This window comes from Archocentrus centrarchus, chromosome 7 (assembly GCF_007364275.1).
Source record: "Archocentrus centrarchus isolate MPI-CPG fArcCen1 chromosome 7, fArcCen1, whole genome shotgun sequence".
Taxonomy (NCBI): domain Eukaryota; kingdom Metazoa; phylum Chordata; class Actinopteri; order Cichliformes; family Cichlidae; genus Archocentrus; species Archocentrus centrarchus.
Genome location: NC_044352.1, coordinates 32,413,532 through 32,430,581, shown reverse-complemented (window position 1 = coordinate 32,430,581; position 17,050 = coordinate 32,413,532). Strand labels below are relative to the sequence as shown.

Sequence of the window (17,050 nt, the reverse complement as noted above, 5' to 3'; positions counted from 1 at the left end):
GGCTCAGGGGCAGCAACTTGTGTTGCTAGATAAGTAAACATATATATATATATATATATATATATATATATATATATATATATATATATATATATATATATATATATATATATATATATATATATATATATATATATCAGACACCCACTCTAACTGTGCATTACCCACATCTCTGTGCAATATTATATTATTCATACTAAACAGTATCTATCACTCCTATATTGTGTAATATCCAATATTCATTCACCAAATGCAATACTCACATCTTTATTATTATATGTATAAACTTAGTTTATTTTTCACAACGTATATTTTTTTTTATACATTCTCTTATTTTCTGTATTTTTAATACATTTTTTCTGTATATATTTTATACATTTTATTTTTCTGTATATTTTATACATACTGTTTAATTTTCTGTATATTTTTAGATTATATTAGATTATTGATATTTTTATTTTAGAAAGTCTGACTTTCTATTGCATGGCACTGAACAGGAGTGGCCCTCCAATCTCATTGCACATCCTGTATAATGACAATAAAGGCATTCTATTCTATTCTATTAGAAAATTGGAAATAGAATAAACAACCACAGAAAGCTGTGTGTGTTAATGAGCTTCAAAACTGAATAAACATTCTTTTTTTTTTGAAAATATCTTGTCAAAACCAAACTTGCTTACTATCATAATTCATTAATTTATTTAATCGCCATCTGAATCAGACGACTGCGTGGATATTTGGCGTACACAGCAATGCCACAGTGATGGCCTCTTTGCTGCAGTTACCAGTCTTGAGCACTGGGGGGCGGTGTGTCCCTGTCATTCAAAAGTTGATTTCAGGCTCTGCTTCAGTAAGTCTCAAGCAGTTTCCATAAACTGCAACGAGCATTGTCGGTGTTTGAGAGGATGGTTCTAACAGGTGCGCGTAAAACGCAGTCACGTAATACAGTTTTGTTTTTTGTTTTTAATCACATGGATGCCACAAATGTTCTCACAGCTGAATTAGTTTCTGTTATGGTTAATAGTGACCACTGAAAACCACAATGCAACAGGTGTAAAAAAAAATAAGAATCATTTAAAAAAGAAAAAAAGAAAAGAAAACGGAGCACCTTAAATGACGATTTAATGAACCAACAGATTCAGAAGCACGGTTTCCGATTTTTTTACGTTAAAGAATCAAGAAAAAAATACCAAGAATCTCTCTGTCGCACACACACACTGAAACTGATCGTGCGCTACAACCACGCCGGTGTGTTTTAGACTCACCGGCACTTATTTTTCAGCTATTAGTTGCAGCCCTCTTACATTGTCTCCCTCCCTCTCCTACCTTTCCGTTTTACCTGATCGACGTGTATAACTTCACCAGGTCCATACTGCCTGCATATTGTAAGAGAGAGAGAGAGAGAGAGAGAGGGCACGGGGGTTCTGTTTTTGGCCACTGCATAGAGAGCGGACAGTCTGTGCCAGGAAAGTTGCCCCTGATGCTGTTTCAGTTCAAGAAATCACCCTAAGGCCATCCAAGAATCTCCCGGTGCGCCCGATAACCGCTCCGCCCCTGCAGTAGCCTGAACGCATTTTTACATCCACTGGTTTGTCAAAGAGAACTGTGAACATGTGCATATGTGGGCGCGCTGCCAGGTCAGATCACACAGGTGGACAAAGATGCTGAAGCCGTCGCATTAGGCCTCTGCTGCGGAAGAGAAAGATTGAGTATTTTTCTCAGATTAAAATGACGGCTGTACCTGTGGAAACGCACAACCTCACCGAGGAGCGCGACTGTTTCAGCCAGCAGAACCAAACTAAGCAGCACGTAAACGGACAGCTGAACATCGCCAACTGCCTTTTTCTGTCCATACTGCCCGGAGGGCATGCAGTTTCAGTGCTGATTTGCTTTTTTGTTTTTCTGACTGTCTTTTCATTTTTTGTGAACGCGCTTACTCTGTTCGCTCTCGGACACTCCGAGGAGTTCTCGTGGCAGCCACGCTTTATTCTCCTCAAGAATCTGATTTTGAGTGACCTTCTGCAGACCGCGACCTTTGGTCCGGCGGTCATCCACTCACTGATCCAACGCCGCACAATGGCGTTCAACGGATGGTGTTACGTTCAGTACTTTATGGGTGGAGTCACCGTTTTCTGTAGTCTTGTTACTATAACTTGCATGGCGTTGGAGCGTTATGTATACGTCTGTCATGCTATTCGGTACTTGCCGATATTCACTAAGATCCGCCTGCGGGGTGTCCTAGCCGGAATCTGGGTGTACTCAATTTTCATCTGTATCGCTGAAATCGTGCTGCTCCACGATGGAAGAGGAGAGAAGAATGAAGTGGTCACCACGGGGCTTCTGTGCGAGCCAGACGTTGTGGAACAGCACCTGGGGTTCCCCCGTGCCTCTGCAGTCTTTCGGAAAGTCATGGGCGCCCTCACTCTCCTGCTGTGCCTGCTGATTCACGCGTTTTCCTACTTCAGAATGTACCAGGACGCGCGCAACGCAGTGATGCCTTTCCACGCAGTTAACGTCACAGCGCGCAAGACTGTGCTGTTTTACTGCGGAATGCTATTCTTGCAGCTGCTGCCGCTGATTATCAAAGTTCTGTCGGACGCGCTGTGGGAGTTTGGGGCCCCAGTGGCGATGCCGGAACAGTCCTCTCAATCTCAAGGCCTCTGCAAAGTGAAGTCAGCGCCAACTGGGACGGCAGCAACGCTTCATATATCGCTGCTGATAATGTTAATAGTGCCACCGTGCATCAACCCGCTGGTGTACGGGATGTGGAACGCAGAGATGAGGCTGGCGCTGACCAGCAGGTTGCGGGTGTGGACAGAGAGAAGGGCACGGCCGAGCGCGCAGCAGAGGGAATAAGACTGGAAAACGTGGCGCGTAAATATAGAGCTCAGGCGGGGTAGGCTGATTTTATAAAGAGATCCACTTAGGTTGAATAACTGATGAAGCATTTGATGACAGGAGCACAAAAACAAAACAAAGCAAACCCCCCACCCCCTCGCAAATTTAGCTTTCTCTACAAGGACCGTTTTTCTCCTCTTTATTTTATTTTTAAGACTCGAAGGTGCAGCGAAGACAGTTCGCTTAGCAATGTTTCTTTACAAAAGCATGGTTCAAGAACCAGGTAGCCTATTCCCGCAACATCTGTGATGTTGTGCATGCTGTTTTGGATCAGGTTTGGGGACCACAGATCCATGTTGCAACCGCATTAGCCTCTAATATTAAAGCTGCTTGTTGTGATGTCATTTTGTTTACACATGTAGCTATATTGTATTCAAAAGATGAAATCTGTGGCAAAATGTTGCAGGAGCTGAAGGAGATCCTCTTTCGAAGTAGCTGCAGGGCTTTCAGAAATATACTGCGCTTTGTGTGATCAGTCAGCAGCTCATGGCAACACCAGCGAATTAATTTGGTTAACTTAAGGGAGAAAACGCACCTGAAAGTATTAGTGCCTCAGAAGACGTTATTGCTAATATTATCTATCCTTTCTTGGCTCATGCAGTTCTCTTTAAATCTTTGTTCAGGTCTGCGCACAAAGTGTCACGTGGGAGTTTTTTTATTTTGTAGTGTTTTCTATTTTTGAAAGCAAAAGAAGGAACCTTAGATGGAGTCATTGATATACTCCAGAAATTGTATTTGTACAGCCGAGATCTTCTGTGCTGGCTGTATTACAGCACATCCCATCTAAATTTAAATAATTTATACCACATTAAAGTGCCCAGCCTTCTTTTTCATTTGAGCAGGTTTACATCAATAGAGAAAGACCTGAGAAATGTAGATCTCATAGTGCTCAAAGTGAATGGATGCTTCATAAAATGTTCTTAACCAACAATGTGTGCCTGAGCATACAGTGCTGGTAAAGTATTAATAGTTGTCTTTTAGGTTAAGCTACAAATCACTGGGAACTTATTTGCAGATTCACACAAGGCTCTGCCTCCCATTCTACTCTTAGGTATTCTAGGAACCACAAGTAAGCCAGCAGGGTGAGAGCAAAGTGCTCTATTTGGGTGATATGGGACTATAAGGCCTTTGAGATAAGATGGGGCCTGATTATTCAAGACCTTGTAGGTGAGGAGAAGGATTTTAAATTCTATCTTAGTGTGGTAGGAAAAGGTGCCTTTGGAGAGGAAAATCAATTGAAGAACCTGAGAGTGCCTCACAAGGAGTGGACTGAGTCACTGCATCAAGTGCCACTGCACACAAACATTTTTAGGAAAGGGGCCACAACCCTCTCAGTTCTAGCAGCAATCCACTTCTGAAAAGAGAGAGAGCGTCCAAAGTGTCTTAACGGCGTTCAGGAGAAAAACAACAGGAATGTTGCTTAGTGGTCAAAAGTCCTCTTCGAGAGGAAGAGTGAAGAGGCACTGAATCCAAGACATTTCAAGTCTGGTGAGAAGTTTCTGCATTCTGTGATGATTTGAGCTGCCATGTCCTCCACTGGTGTCTGTGGTGTTTGGTCCACTGTGTTTTCAAGTCCAGAGTCAATGCACCTGTATACCAGGAGATTTTAGGGCACTTTATGCTTGCATCTCCTCAAAAGCTTTATGGAGATTTCAGTTTCCATTTGCAGCAGGACTCAGCACCTGCCCACAGTGCCAAAACTACTACTGCTGATCATATCATAACTGTGCTCAGTGGGCCAGCCAACTTGTTGGAGTCGAATCTCAAAGAGAACATCTGGGATGTTGTCAAGAGGAAGGTGAAATACAGTCGACTGTTATGGTCCCCAGGACTTTGTATTCTTGTGAGTTTAAAGCTGAGTTTTGAGTTTACTCCCTCCTGAGTCATGTATTTGGGTCCACAGTCTGCCGTATCACGGCCGATCCATGACACAGCTGCAGTAACCTGGGCTTTAATAACAGCTCAGCAGAGCCACAAACTGATCACCTCTATCTCATGCTACACTGATGCAGTGATTCATGGTGAAGGAGCCCCAACTAAGTATCAAGTGCATAAATGAACATATTTTTCACAAGTTGGTCATTTCTGTATTGTAAATCCTTTTTGATTGATCTTAGGAAATATTATGATAATATGAGGTACTGGATATGTGGTTGTCATAATCTGTGAGCCACAATCACCAAACTTAAAAAAAAAAAGTTACCATGTAATGAATGTCAGATATGCGAGTGCACACATTTTGGAATTACCAAAAAATGAACTTGTTCACAGTATTCATTTTTTTCTTTTTTTTCACTAGCACTTTGAGATTGTAGCTGTGGCTATATCACATATTTTAACCATTGCAACAACTGTAATATTCTGTGTATTGTTTTCTTTTTTGTTCTTCTTCAGTCTCGTTGGTGTTTTTGGAACACAGATGTTTCACTGTCCTCAGACAGATGCGTGACTTTTTTTTAATTTCAAAGTTACATGTAAAAATGCAATTAAGTTTTAAATAATCTACTGAAAAAGCGAAACGATGAACCACGACATTTAAAGCTTTCCAATTAAAATGTTAGAATTTATTTGTTCATTACGGACAAGCTTTTCTCAAGTTCATGGCAAAGAAACCAGCTTCTGTTGGTTGCCCATTTAGGTGGCAACAGTGAAAGCACAATATCATGTTAAAGATGGTAAATCACAGTAGAAACTAATTATTTTACATTCCTGTTTGTCCAGAATATTTCTTAACTTTGGATAGAATATTTTCACTGCCTCTTACTGTTTTCCCCTGTTCACCAGTGAAAAACTGCATTTCTCAAAATATGAAACTTCTTTATTTAATTATTGTGTATCCAAAAGCCAAAATCATGAATCATAATCTTTACTGGGAAGTGTTTTAAAAAGGTGTCTCTTCTTAAAACAGCTACAATCAACATTTTTTCTGACAATGTTGTAAAAAATCCAGCAGCAGGATTGTGTTAAGTAGCACCGTGGCCTCATGGACATTTAGCTCTCCTGGGCAAAGTTCAGCCCTGAGAGCTTCTTTCTCTGTTTAAGTGTTTATGAAAATGTTACGTTATGCAATCATTGCACCTCTGACAGCCTGATAATTGTGTTCATGCATTTTTGAAAGTTTGTATATACACTGATCAAACATAACGTTATGACCACCTGCCTAATATTGTGTTGGTCCCCCTGTTGTCAAATATAGAAGTCATTAGCAGGAATCTGGAGAACTTGACTGCATACTGAGGAGGTAATTCAGCCATTTGAATCAGGTGTGTTGGATCAGGGACACATCTAAAACCTGTAGGACACCGGACCTTGAGGCCTGGATTTGAGGATCCGTGGTTTAGAGGAAGGATCCAAAAAGCTCTCTCAGAGATTTCAGCTGTCAGTTTCCACTGTGAGGAACATAGTGAGGAAATGGAAGACCACAGGCACAGTTCTAGTTAAGGCCTGAAGTGGCAGGCCAAGAGAAATCTCAGATAGGCAGAGGTGAAGGATGGTGAGAACAGTCAACCCACAGAGCAGCTCCAAAGATCTACAACATCATCTTGCTGCAGATGGTGTCACTGTGCATCGTTCAACTATTCAGCGCAGTTTGCACAAGCAGAGGCTGTATGGGAGAGTAATGCAGAAGAAGCCTTTTCTGCACACATGCCACGAACAGAGTCACTTGAGGTCTGCTAAAGCACATTTGGACAAGCCAGCTTCATTTTGGAATAAGGTGCTGTGGATTGATGAAACAAAAATTGAGTTATTTGGACGTAACAAGGGGCGGTATGCATGGAGGAAAAAGAACACAGCATTCCAAGACAAACACTTGGTACCCACAGTAAAATTTGGTGGTGGTCCCATCATGCTGTGGGGCTGTGTGGCCAGTGCAGGTACTGGGAATCTTGTTAAAGTTGAGGGTCGCATGGATTCCAGTCAATATCAGCAGATTCTTGAGAACGATGTTCCAGAATCAGTGACAAAGTTGAAGTTGGGCCGGGCTGGATACTTCAACAAGACAACGACCCTAAACAGAGGAACAAGTACAACGTTCAGGAACGGCCATCTCAGTCCCCAGACCTGAATATTATTGAAAATCTGTGGTGTGATTTAAAGCGGGCTGTCCATGCTCGGAAACCATCAAACCTGACTGAACTGGAGATGTTTTGGAAAGAAGAATGATCCAAAATACCTTCAGCCAGAATCCAGACTCTCATTGGAAGCTACAGGAAGCATTTAGAGGCTGTTATTTCTGCAAAAGGAGGATCTACTAAATATTGATGTCATTTTTCTGTTGGGGTGCCCAAACTTATGCACCTGCCTAATTTTGTTTAAATAATTATTGCACACTTTCTGTAGATCCTATAAACTTCATTTCACTTTTCAAATATCACTGTGTTCGTCTGCTATATGATATAATTAACTGAAATTGCTGATCCAAACAACCAATGATTTATAAAGGAAAATCATGAAAATTATCAGGGGTGCCCAAATTTTTGCATATCACTGTAACACTGCCTTCTTCCCATTGGTGCCAGGTGTTCCCCAGGAAAACGACACACATGCATGTGAAATGTGAAAGATCAGGCCACCTTTTTCCATTGCTCTGTGGTCCAGTTGTGCGTACGTGCTCATTGTTGGTGCATTCGACCGGTGGCAGGTGTCAACATGGGCACCCTGACTGGTCTGCGGCTATGCAGCCCCATACACAACAAACTGTGATGCACTGTGTATTCTGACCCTTTTCTATCAGAACCAGCATGAACTTTTTTTGCAGTTTGAGCTGCAATAGCTCTTCTGTTGGATTGGTTATAAAATGGTTTGTAATCAGGAGTTGTTACTGAAGTCAGAATCAAAAATGTGAATAATAAGTGAAAAAATTGTTGAAAAGCAAAAAAAAAAAAAAGGTTAATTTAGTACGAACTTCAAGGAGCAGTGTGTAGGATTCACTGTCAGATAATGATGAGCTTTCTGACTGCTGAAGGTTCAGGGAACACTCACCTCCCCTTTTTTTTTAAACTGCACTGCAGTTACGTGTGTTGCATTATGATTGTTTTTATATGTTTGTCATTTTTACTGTAGAAACAAATTTGGCTTGACAAGTTAGGAAAATGTGGCAGCTAGTGCAACAGTCGATGTGAAATGTTGCTGTTATTATTTTCAATAAGACCACAGCCCTAAGTTCATGCATTAGGCAAATACGTAGCATGCATAGTGTACTACGTGGAAGTGTGCGACTCTTTAAACTGGAACAGTTTACTATACAAGAGGTTCAGACAAAACTTTAAAAATCTGAACCAAAATTGCTGGTGGAGGCCTGAGAGGAAAAGTCAGTGAGTCACCTGAACAGGCTGATGCCCAAACTACTCATGTGGGTGCTATTTCCAGTCATCATCTCCTACTAGCCCAATTGGGCTCTCAACCAGTGACAAACCAGTCATAAAAGCATCAAGCAGAGACAATCGTGAAATGCTTAGCTTGTATTTTGTAGCCTGAGATTGCAGGTGAATCATTTGACATACTTTCAGCAGCAAAAGGCAGCTTTAAAAAAATCCAACTTGCAAACAGATGCACTGCAAGCTCCTGAGAAAAACTAATGGCGCATTTATGGATTTGTGTTTAGAGCTGTGAGCTAAAAAGTGCTGGAACCCTGTTGTGTCTTTATGGTAAAATATTCAGATATCATACAAATGCAAAAGAATTCAACAGTAGAAAGTAAAATTTAACAATGTGATGTGGAGAAAATGTTAAAATTTAGACCTTGATTAGTAAAAATGTCTGTGATAACTGTTCAGAGATTTTAGCTTGCTTATAAATTGGATTGTTATGCACATAAATTGTTACTGGATTGTGAATCACTTACATTATAAATGTATTTTTAATAAATTCTTTAGACTAGTGGCTCCCAAAGTCAGGAGTGCTGCAGCCCACTTTAAAACCAGAAAATCCCATGGCCCCCCTCCCTTCTGGTCATCCAAAAGCGACAATGGGTAATAATGAAATTTTCCTGGCTGCCTGTCTTCACTCTCATTAAAATCCAAGAGAAAGTGATGTATTTCCTTGAAAATTTGATTAAAAAACATAAACAACTCTAAACTGCTAATACTACCCAGTCAAATGAAAAGTGCTAATGCCAATATGTGACCCATTTGCCACTGGGACACAACCTTCAATACAAGAGCAGTAAATTTAGGTCAGAGTAATGAGTAATATCACAAACCAACAACCTTCTAAACCTCCTATTACCAGTTTTAATTCAGTTTTTATATAAATAAATAAATAAAAGTTTATATATATATATATATATATATATATATATATATATATATATATATATATATATATATATATATATATATATATATATATATATATATATATATATAATATATATAATTTCTGTTATTACTGTGGCCATCCCTGCAGTACCTTTGGGGCACCAGGAGGCCGCAGCCCACACTTTGGGAACCACTGCTCCACCCAGTTCAGCTGTTGTTGAAGATTTTTGCCATGTGCTGATCGTCAGTGTTGTTTCATGGTGATTGTTAGAGGGAAATATGAATCATCAAATGAACAAGCTTTGATTAACATGATTTACATGTTGTTCTTTTGCTCCTGTTATAATTTGGCAGCTTTATCCTCAACTTTTAAATTGTCTGTTTAGGAGCTCCTGTATGCAAGAACTGTTACCTATTTGGGCAGTATCTGTTCTAATCATCAGTCAGGTTAAAGTGCAGCAAGGTTTCTTATACATGCTGCCCAGTACATCAAACTGCTAAAGAATACTTGGCAGTTTTATGCTTTCATACTGAAATCAGGAAGAGCAAAGTATAAGAACTGCCTAACCACATTTATCTGACCTGATGCTAAAAACAGTGTGACCTCAGACAAGAGCAGTAAAAACTGCCATCCTAACACCTTTACCCTCAAAGATCAACTGTAGCCATAAGAAGAAAACACATATTAGAAAATTATATGATTAAGTTTATTTTTGATTTGTGTTAAAGCGCTATTGTGATGACACAGTGAAGTTATTTGTTATAGATGTCATTATCGTTAAAAGGAAATTATTAAAATGGATGAAAATGACAGTGTGTGTCTTATTTTCTGCATGGTAAGCACAGGAAATCAACATATGTGTACTTTAGTGTGTGATGGAAAATTTGTGTTTCAACTCTAATAACCTCTTGGCTATGTAATTGTAATTTTCTTGTACAAAGACTGCGTTTGCAAAGACAAGAAAAAAACTAAAATGTAAGCTGTGTCCAAGGTCATGATGCAGGTTAATATGCTGATGCTACATGGTAAAAATATGTAAACAAAAATTCGACCTACCTTGTTTATGGGTGCATCAAGATGGCCTCTACAGGTAGTTTCTTTTTGACCTGCTTTACTGAAAAAGGGACCAAGGATGAAGTTACACAGAGAACAGTGAGGTGTAGACAGAAAAGGCATATGAAAAGCAGTGAAAATCCAAGAGAAAGAACAAGGATAAGTATGCAGTATATTGTTTGTATGACTTATGGTTCTTCTGTCCTGCAAAGTTAAAACATTCAAATTGGTACTTGCTACTACAAATTACTTAGCACTTGTTTTCTTTGTCAAAAAAGAATGAAGTACTAACATTTACATAAAACCAGCTTATGCATCTTAAATTTGGCGTAAAGCGACAGTACGTATCCTGTTACTGCCATGCTGTTCTTTAACAGATTGGATTTATATACAGTTGTGATCACAAGTTTGCATCCACTCATCATGGGCATGAACGCCATGTTTGAACTGTTTATTTCCGGGGTGGAATGACTGTACAACATACATCTGTAATGACTTTAAAAAACAAGAACTGGATGCATAAGATTGATTATATTTTGTATTTTTCTCTGATCCACACAGGCTCAAAAGTACACACATAGGCTCAAATACAAACATACACCCCCAGTAATATTTGGTTAAATGTCCCTGAGCAAGTTGCACCTCAACCTGCAGCTTCTGAGGTAATTCTTTCTGAACATTTGACCACTCTTCAAGGATTCTTTGTCATTCGGATGGCATTTGCATGCAGTGGAATGAAATTCTATCCTCAGGTCCCAGCGTTTAATTATGACAAGTTATTAAAAGAAGAATAAATATGAGTAACAATGATACAAAGAAAAATAAATACATATATACATACCTTTATATCTACACACATAAATAAATACACTTGTGTGAGTATAATAAATATATATGTACACACACACACACACACACACACACACACACACACACACACGGCAGTGACTTGTGTAAATGACAGCAGCTTTATTGTGTGAAGCAGCACGAATGTATGCAGAGTTTTTTCCAGAACAGTCCAGTCACACAGCACCACCAGAGTTCAACAGTTTTACAGCTTCAGGGAAAAAAGCTGTTCCTCAGTCTGGTGGTCCTGCTCTTAATGCTGCTCAGCCTCCTGCCTGAGGGGAGGGAAACCAAGAGTGTGTGGTTGGCCTTCAGGATGCAGGTGGCCCTTTTCCTGTATCTGAAGGTGTAAATGTCCATGGTGGTGGAGAAGCTGACTCCAACAGCCCTCTGTGCAGCCTTTACTACCCTCTGCAGAGCTTTCTTCTCTGCTGCAGGGCAACTTCTGGCACACAGTGATGCAGGAGCCCAGGACACTCTCCACCACACATCTGTAGAATGAGGAGAGGACTGAGCTTCCAAGTCCAGCGTACCTCAGCCTCCTGAGGAAGTATCGGCGCTAGTCAGGGATCTTCGCATCCAGACCTCGAGAGACTTTTTAGATGTGTCTCTGGTTCAACACACCTAAGTCAAATATAGAAGTCATTAGCAGGACTCTGGAAAACTTGACTGCTTACTGAGGATGTAATTCAGCCATTTGATTGAAGTGTGTTGGATCAGGGACACATCTAAAACCTGCAGGACACCGGCCCTCAAGGCCTGGATTTCAGGATCCCTGTTTTAGTGCGCCTTCCTAACCAGACTGGAAGTGTTGCTGCCCCAGGTGAGGTTGTTACTTAGGTGAACGCCCACGTACCTGTAACTGGGGACCACTTCCACCGCAGATCCTCCAATGTGCAGGGGGGTCTGATTCTTCTCAAGTCCACGATCGTCTCCTTTGTTTTTGCCACACTGATGCAGAGATTGTTCTCTGCACCAACCCTCCAGGTGTTCCACCTCCTGCATGTAGCTAGACTCATTGTTGTTAGCAGGGTTATTATAGTTAACGAAAACGAACGAAATAACGAAAACTGAAATTGAAAAAACATTGTCGTTAACTGAAATAAATAAAAACTAAAATTAAAAGGAAGAAACGACAACTAACTAAAACTGAATTGTGAGTTTACAAAACTAACTAAAACTAACTGAAATTATAGATATTGTTATTTTTTCAAAAGTCTTGTGGATTGATATGAAATAATTTTTTTCCTCTCTCCGAGTTTAAGGTCGGAACGCCGTCGGGCAAATGGGTGCGCATGTGCGTGCGTGCGCACACCGCGCTGCTCCTCAGAGAGTCCCATGTGGTGTTTTTTTTTTTTTTTTTACTATGATAGCACAGATAGCAGCGAGTGTCTTGTTGTGGATGATGTTGTGGATGATGTACGGAACACTTCTTAGTCAGGAAAAAAAACACCAACATCAAAGTAGACCTGAGAAGCGCACACAAGGCAGCTACAGAAACCGCTCTCATCCTACAAGGCAACCCGGCCTGCACCTCCAGAGAAACGTGACTACTCGTCGGGTCAACGCAGCCCACAACGTTGTGTTTAGTCCTTGTGCGTTTCCGGCTACTTTATCAGTCAGATAATGACAATCAGGACTAATAATCAAAGCATCAATATAAGGACTCACAAATGTCAGCAAATTCCTGGAGGGAGCTGCTGAAACTATGGGAATGGACGTGAAGGAATGAAGAAAGTGAAAAAACAGGGACAAATATGTTTGCACCCTAAAAACTGAGCACAAAGAGCGAGGACCAAAAAACCCCCAGCACACAACCACAAGGTAATTAACACACGCAATCCAGCTATACATGCATAAATGCGGACATGAGGTCGGACACTTCCGTAGGCTACAGAGGCCGCAAAGACCCTGCAAGTCTAATCAGCGAGCATCTAACCAAGCTAGCTCCAAAACAGAAGCAGCATCAAGTGGAGAGAACATCAGGATGCAGCTGGATTTGAGCTTTGACTCCTTCAAGGAGTTTGTTTTTGTTTAACACCACATGTAGCTGTTGTTAATCTGCTGCACTGAGGCTGAACTTTATTGGGAGTTTATTGTAGAATTTATCGAGTTTTGGAGTTCATATTGTTAGCAGTTTCTCCCTGTTGATGTTCATGTGTGTCCTTAATATTACACACATTTAGCATGTAGTTCTGCTGTCTGTGAACAGTTGGTTGCTGAATATATTTCTTTAAAGGGTATCTTTAAAGCGTACCTGATTAAGTATGAAAATACTAAAACTAATACTGAAACTAACTAAAACTAAGCATAAAACCAAAAATAAAAACTAATAAAAACGAGCAAAACCACTCTGAAAACTAATTAAAACTAACTGAATTAGAGAAAAAAAAGTAAAAACTAACTAAAACTAAACTATAATGTAAAATCCAAAACTATTATAACCCTGGTTGTTAGCGATGCATCTGACCAGGAATTGCTGTACAATTATTCCATGATGAAGTTCAAAAAAATTATTAAAAAAAAAACCTAAATTGCTCTGATATTCATGCCCATGATGAGGGTATGTAAACCTCTGAGCGCAACTGTAAGGGTCTGCACTGATTACTTCGACCACCAAGAGGTGGTGGTGGGGTGTTATGTTTTTACCCCCGTTTGTCTGTCTGTTAGCAATATAGCTTAAAAGTTATGAAGCAAAATTGATGAAACTTTGTGGAAATATTCTTTAGGAGCCCAAGAACACAAGTCTCTTTTCAAGGTTAAAGGTCACCAAAAATTAACCAAAAAAAAAAAAAAATCACTATCATCATTGGTGAAATTTTAAAATTCATATCTTATTTAAGCTTTTATTAGAGGATGTTATTACAGTATATAAACTGAATAAATGTATCCAGACTATTTATTGGATTATTTGTCCATGTGGATCTCATGTAATAAAAATATAAAATAATATTTTACAGTTTTTAAAAGCCAATGAAATGAATTTGTCTTTCTGATCTAGCAGTTTATGGAGTATGATAACATTGGGTGACATCTACAGCAGTGCAGTATGAGCACAGAAAATTTGGGGCGGGCGAGGTATGTGCTCTACTGGGTGCTCCTTTTTTCTGTGTTTTTACTCTCTCTGAGGTCCAGGTTAACTAATCTCCCTCTCCTCTTCACAGTGAACCCACACTCAAGCACTTTGAGTGCTCTGACTGAGTAGAAAAGCGCTATATAAGAACTAGTCCATTTACCATTTACCCAGTCTTTTGCAACGATTTCTGGAAATATTTCTTGTTATGATCTTCACTGTGCAAGTTATTCCTTTGTGTAAATAAATCAATGAAATCAGCAAAGCATGTGAAAGCTCCACAGTTTGAGACCAGGAGGAAACATGAACCCTGGCTTCAGATGGTCACCAGCTAGTGTAGCCGCTGTGCCAGTCCCAACCTCAGATAAACAACAAGACTGTCAGGATGGAGATCCAGTGTAACATCTGTGCCAAATCAAATACAGGGATAAATCTGCTGTTTTAGCCCCAGGGGAGATTTAGATCTGCTAAAATTCCTAATGGGGCAATTATTCTTCTGACATAATTGGATTTTGACAGCATTTCTGTAATAAAGCACCAGAAATAAAGTGAATTAAAGCCTTTTGCCTTCTTCTTGGACTATCCAATATCCAGATGGTGAAAACAGACGATGTACCGTATAACAAAACGTTCATTATGCAGTTCTGAATCATACTCCCAAGGTTTTGTCTCCCATGAAATTACTTTTAGATTTTCACAAAGCACCTTTCAAACCCTGCATAAGGAAAGTGCTGCACTGAAAACACTACAAGCTTACTGTACTGTGCGACAGCCACAGGCTTCACAAGTAGCAGTTGTTGCGCCTGTTTTCTGGACATTTCTTAAAAATGATTTCACCTGCTTCGCAGTCTGTGGCCCAAATCCAGTCCAGCCCTTATGCCCTCCCACTTCATGAGTCATGGGTTCTTCATTTAAAGGTTAAAAAAAAATAAAAAATCAGAAAAACTTTGGCCCTTCAGGCAGTTGGTTGTGTGGCAGCAGGAGTTGGACACAAGATGCAGGACTCTAGGAGTTGAACGTCAAAGTAGCTTTAATGCTGATCTTTTACTAAAGTATAAACTTTTAGCCAAACTGAAACCATTACTCTTCTAGAAAATAAACCACAAAGAAGGACGAGGGGAAACTGAGGCAATATATACATACACAGAATAACAAGGAAAACGGCAACAGGTGTTCAGAGCAGCTGAAACTAATCACAGATAAACAGGAAGTAGCAGTTGACAGACTAACACATGTGAACTTGACAGAGACGAGACCGAGGGAACAGGAAGAGAATACAAAAGGGAACTAACTAACTAACCTATAATCAACAAAAGATAACAGAACAAAAAGGTATCAAAACCTAAAACTGTAAACAGAAGAGGCTCGAACATTTTCCCCAAACTCCAAAAGTCGTATGAAAACCAAATATCAGCAATGCAGGACAGTAACAGGATGTAACTATATCCATAAATTATTGGAAAAGCTTATATTTTATTTACCTTTATTAAGGGGAATATTATTTTTCCATAAATTATTGGAAAAGCTTATATTTTATTTACCTTTATTAAGGGGAATATTATTTTTTCATAAATTATTGGAAAAGCTTATATTTTATTTACCCTTATTAAGGGGAATATTTTTTCTGACAAAAGATTGTTCTTTAATTTGTCTTCATCCTGTTCTTCATTCTTGCTTTTTAATATTGACCTTTTTTTTTTTTTATAACAACTATGGAAGAGTTTTCAGAAAAATCTACACCATCACATACAAATGTGTTCAGAATTTCCATGAAAGCCATTTATTTTACTGAGAAAGTTCAGATTTAAATCTGTAAATGTGTTGAATTTCCTCTGTACTGGACACAAAACAGGTGCTGCAGATTCACAGAGTGTGGTTGGTTAATCCTGCATTGGTACATTACAGTTAAGACAATTTGTTCTAGAATAGCGCTTGTGTGGCAGAGCCTTCATGTGACTGTAGAGAGAGGGTATCGGGGTGAACTGGTCTGTAAGCTGGTTTACTCCTAACGTGGCTCTCTTTCCTCCTCCTGCCTTTGGTTTACATTTGCTTCAGTTTTGTTCAAGCCACATGTAGTTTTGGGGTTAGCACCCACATATTCATCTGTCTCATCTTTTTTGAGTGACTCATATATAATACATATTCGAGCTCTTATGCTTACTGGGTGGATCTGTTCATTGTTATGTGATGAATGAGCTGGAATAAGCAATAGCATAGTTTATTTTTGTTTTATGTTCTTTTGTTTTTATATTATTTTATTTGTTGATTTATTTGTTTTATGCCCTGTGAAGCACTTTGGTCAACGGCTGTTGTTTTAATGTGCTATACAAATAAATTGATTGAATTGAACTGAATTGATTTAATGGAGTGTAGTTCAAGGAATAACTGCCAATGATAAGAGTCACATACAGTAAAAGTTAAACACCATCATATAATCATCCAGTAAAACAACAGCACTTTGCTTCTTTTAATAGATGATACAGCTTTAAGTACTGTGCACTCACATTCCAGCATACTTCACAGACGCCAGCAACCCAAACAGGTTTGGTGTGTTCCTGTAAAACACAGAGTGCTGACCTGTTTTCACCTGTTTTTAATCCAAATGTAGAAGCTGATCTTAACCCCTCTTGGATAATTATAGATGAGGAGTGTTTGCTGTAGCATGTTGTCCATAATTAGTTTTGATAATGCCAGAAAAGTTATTGTAATTTGTTACTGAAGTTCCAAAAAAGGCACAAGGAAGTTAACTGTGTTCCACTGTCAGTAAGTGCTTTGTCATTAATTACACGTTCACAGGTGTTTGAGAAATGCAGTATAAAAGAATGAGGAAGTCCCCTCGCAGTCACAAAAAGGGAACACACAGTCTTCCATAGTCATAAAGGTACACACTCACCTGGACTTCACCAGAGTACCTAAAGA

The 17,050-nt window shown here is 39.5% G+C and overlaps 1 protein-coding gene across 1 annotated transcript; it reads left to right on the top strand.

Moving 5' to 3' along the window:
• The first annotated feature begins 1,728 nt into the window (after window positions 1–1,728).
• Window positions 1,729–2,856, top strand: LOC115782466 (olfactory receptor 11A1). The gene has a single exon (XM_030732644.1). The coding sequence runs from the start codon at window positions 1,729–1,731 to the stop codon at window positions 2,854–2,856; it is 1,128 nt and encodes a 375-aa protein (XP_030588504.1).
• Window positions 2,857–17,050: the final 14,194 nt, after the last annotated feature.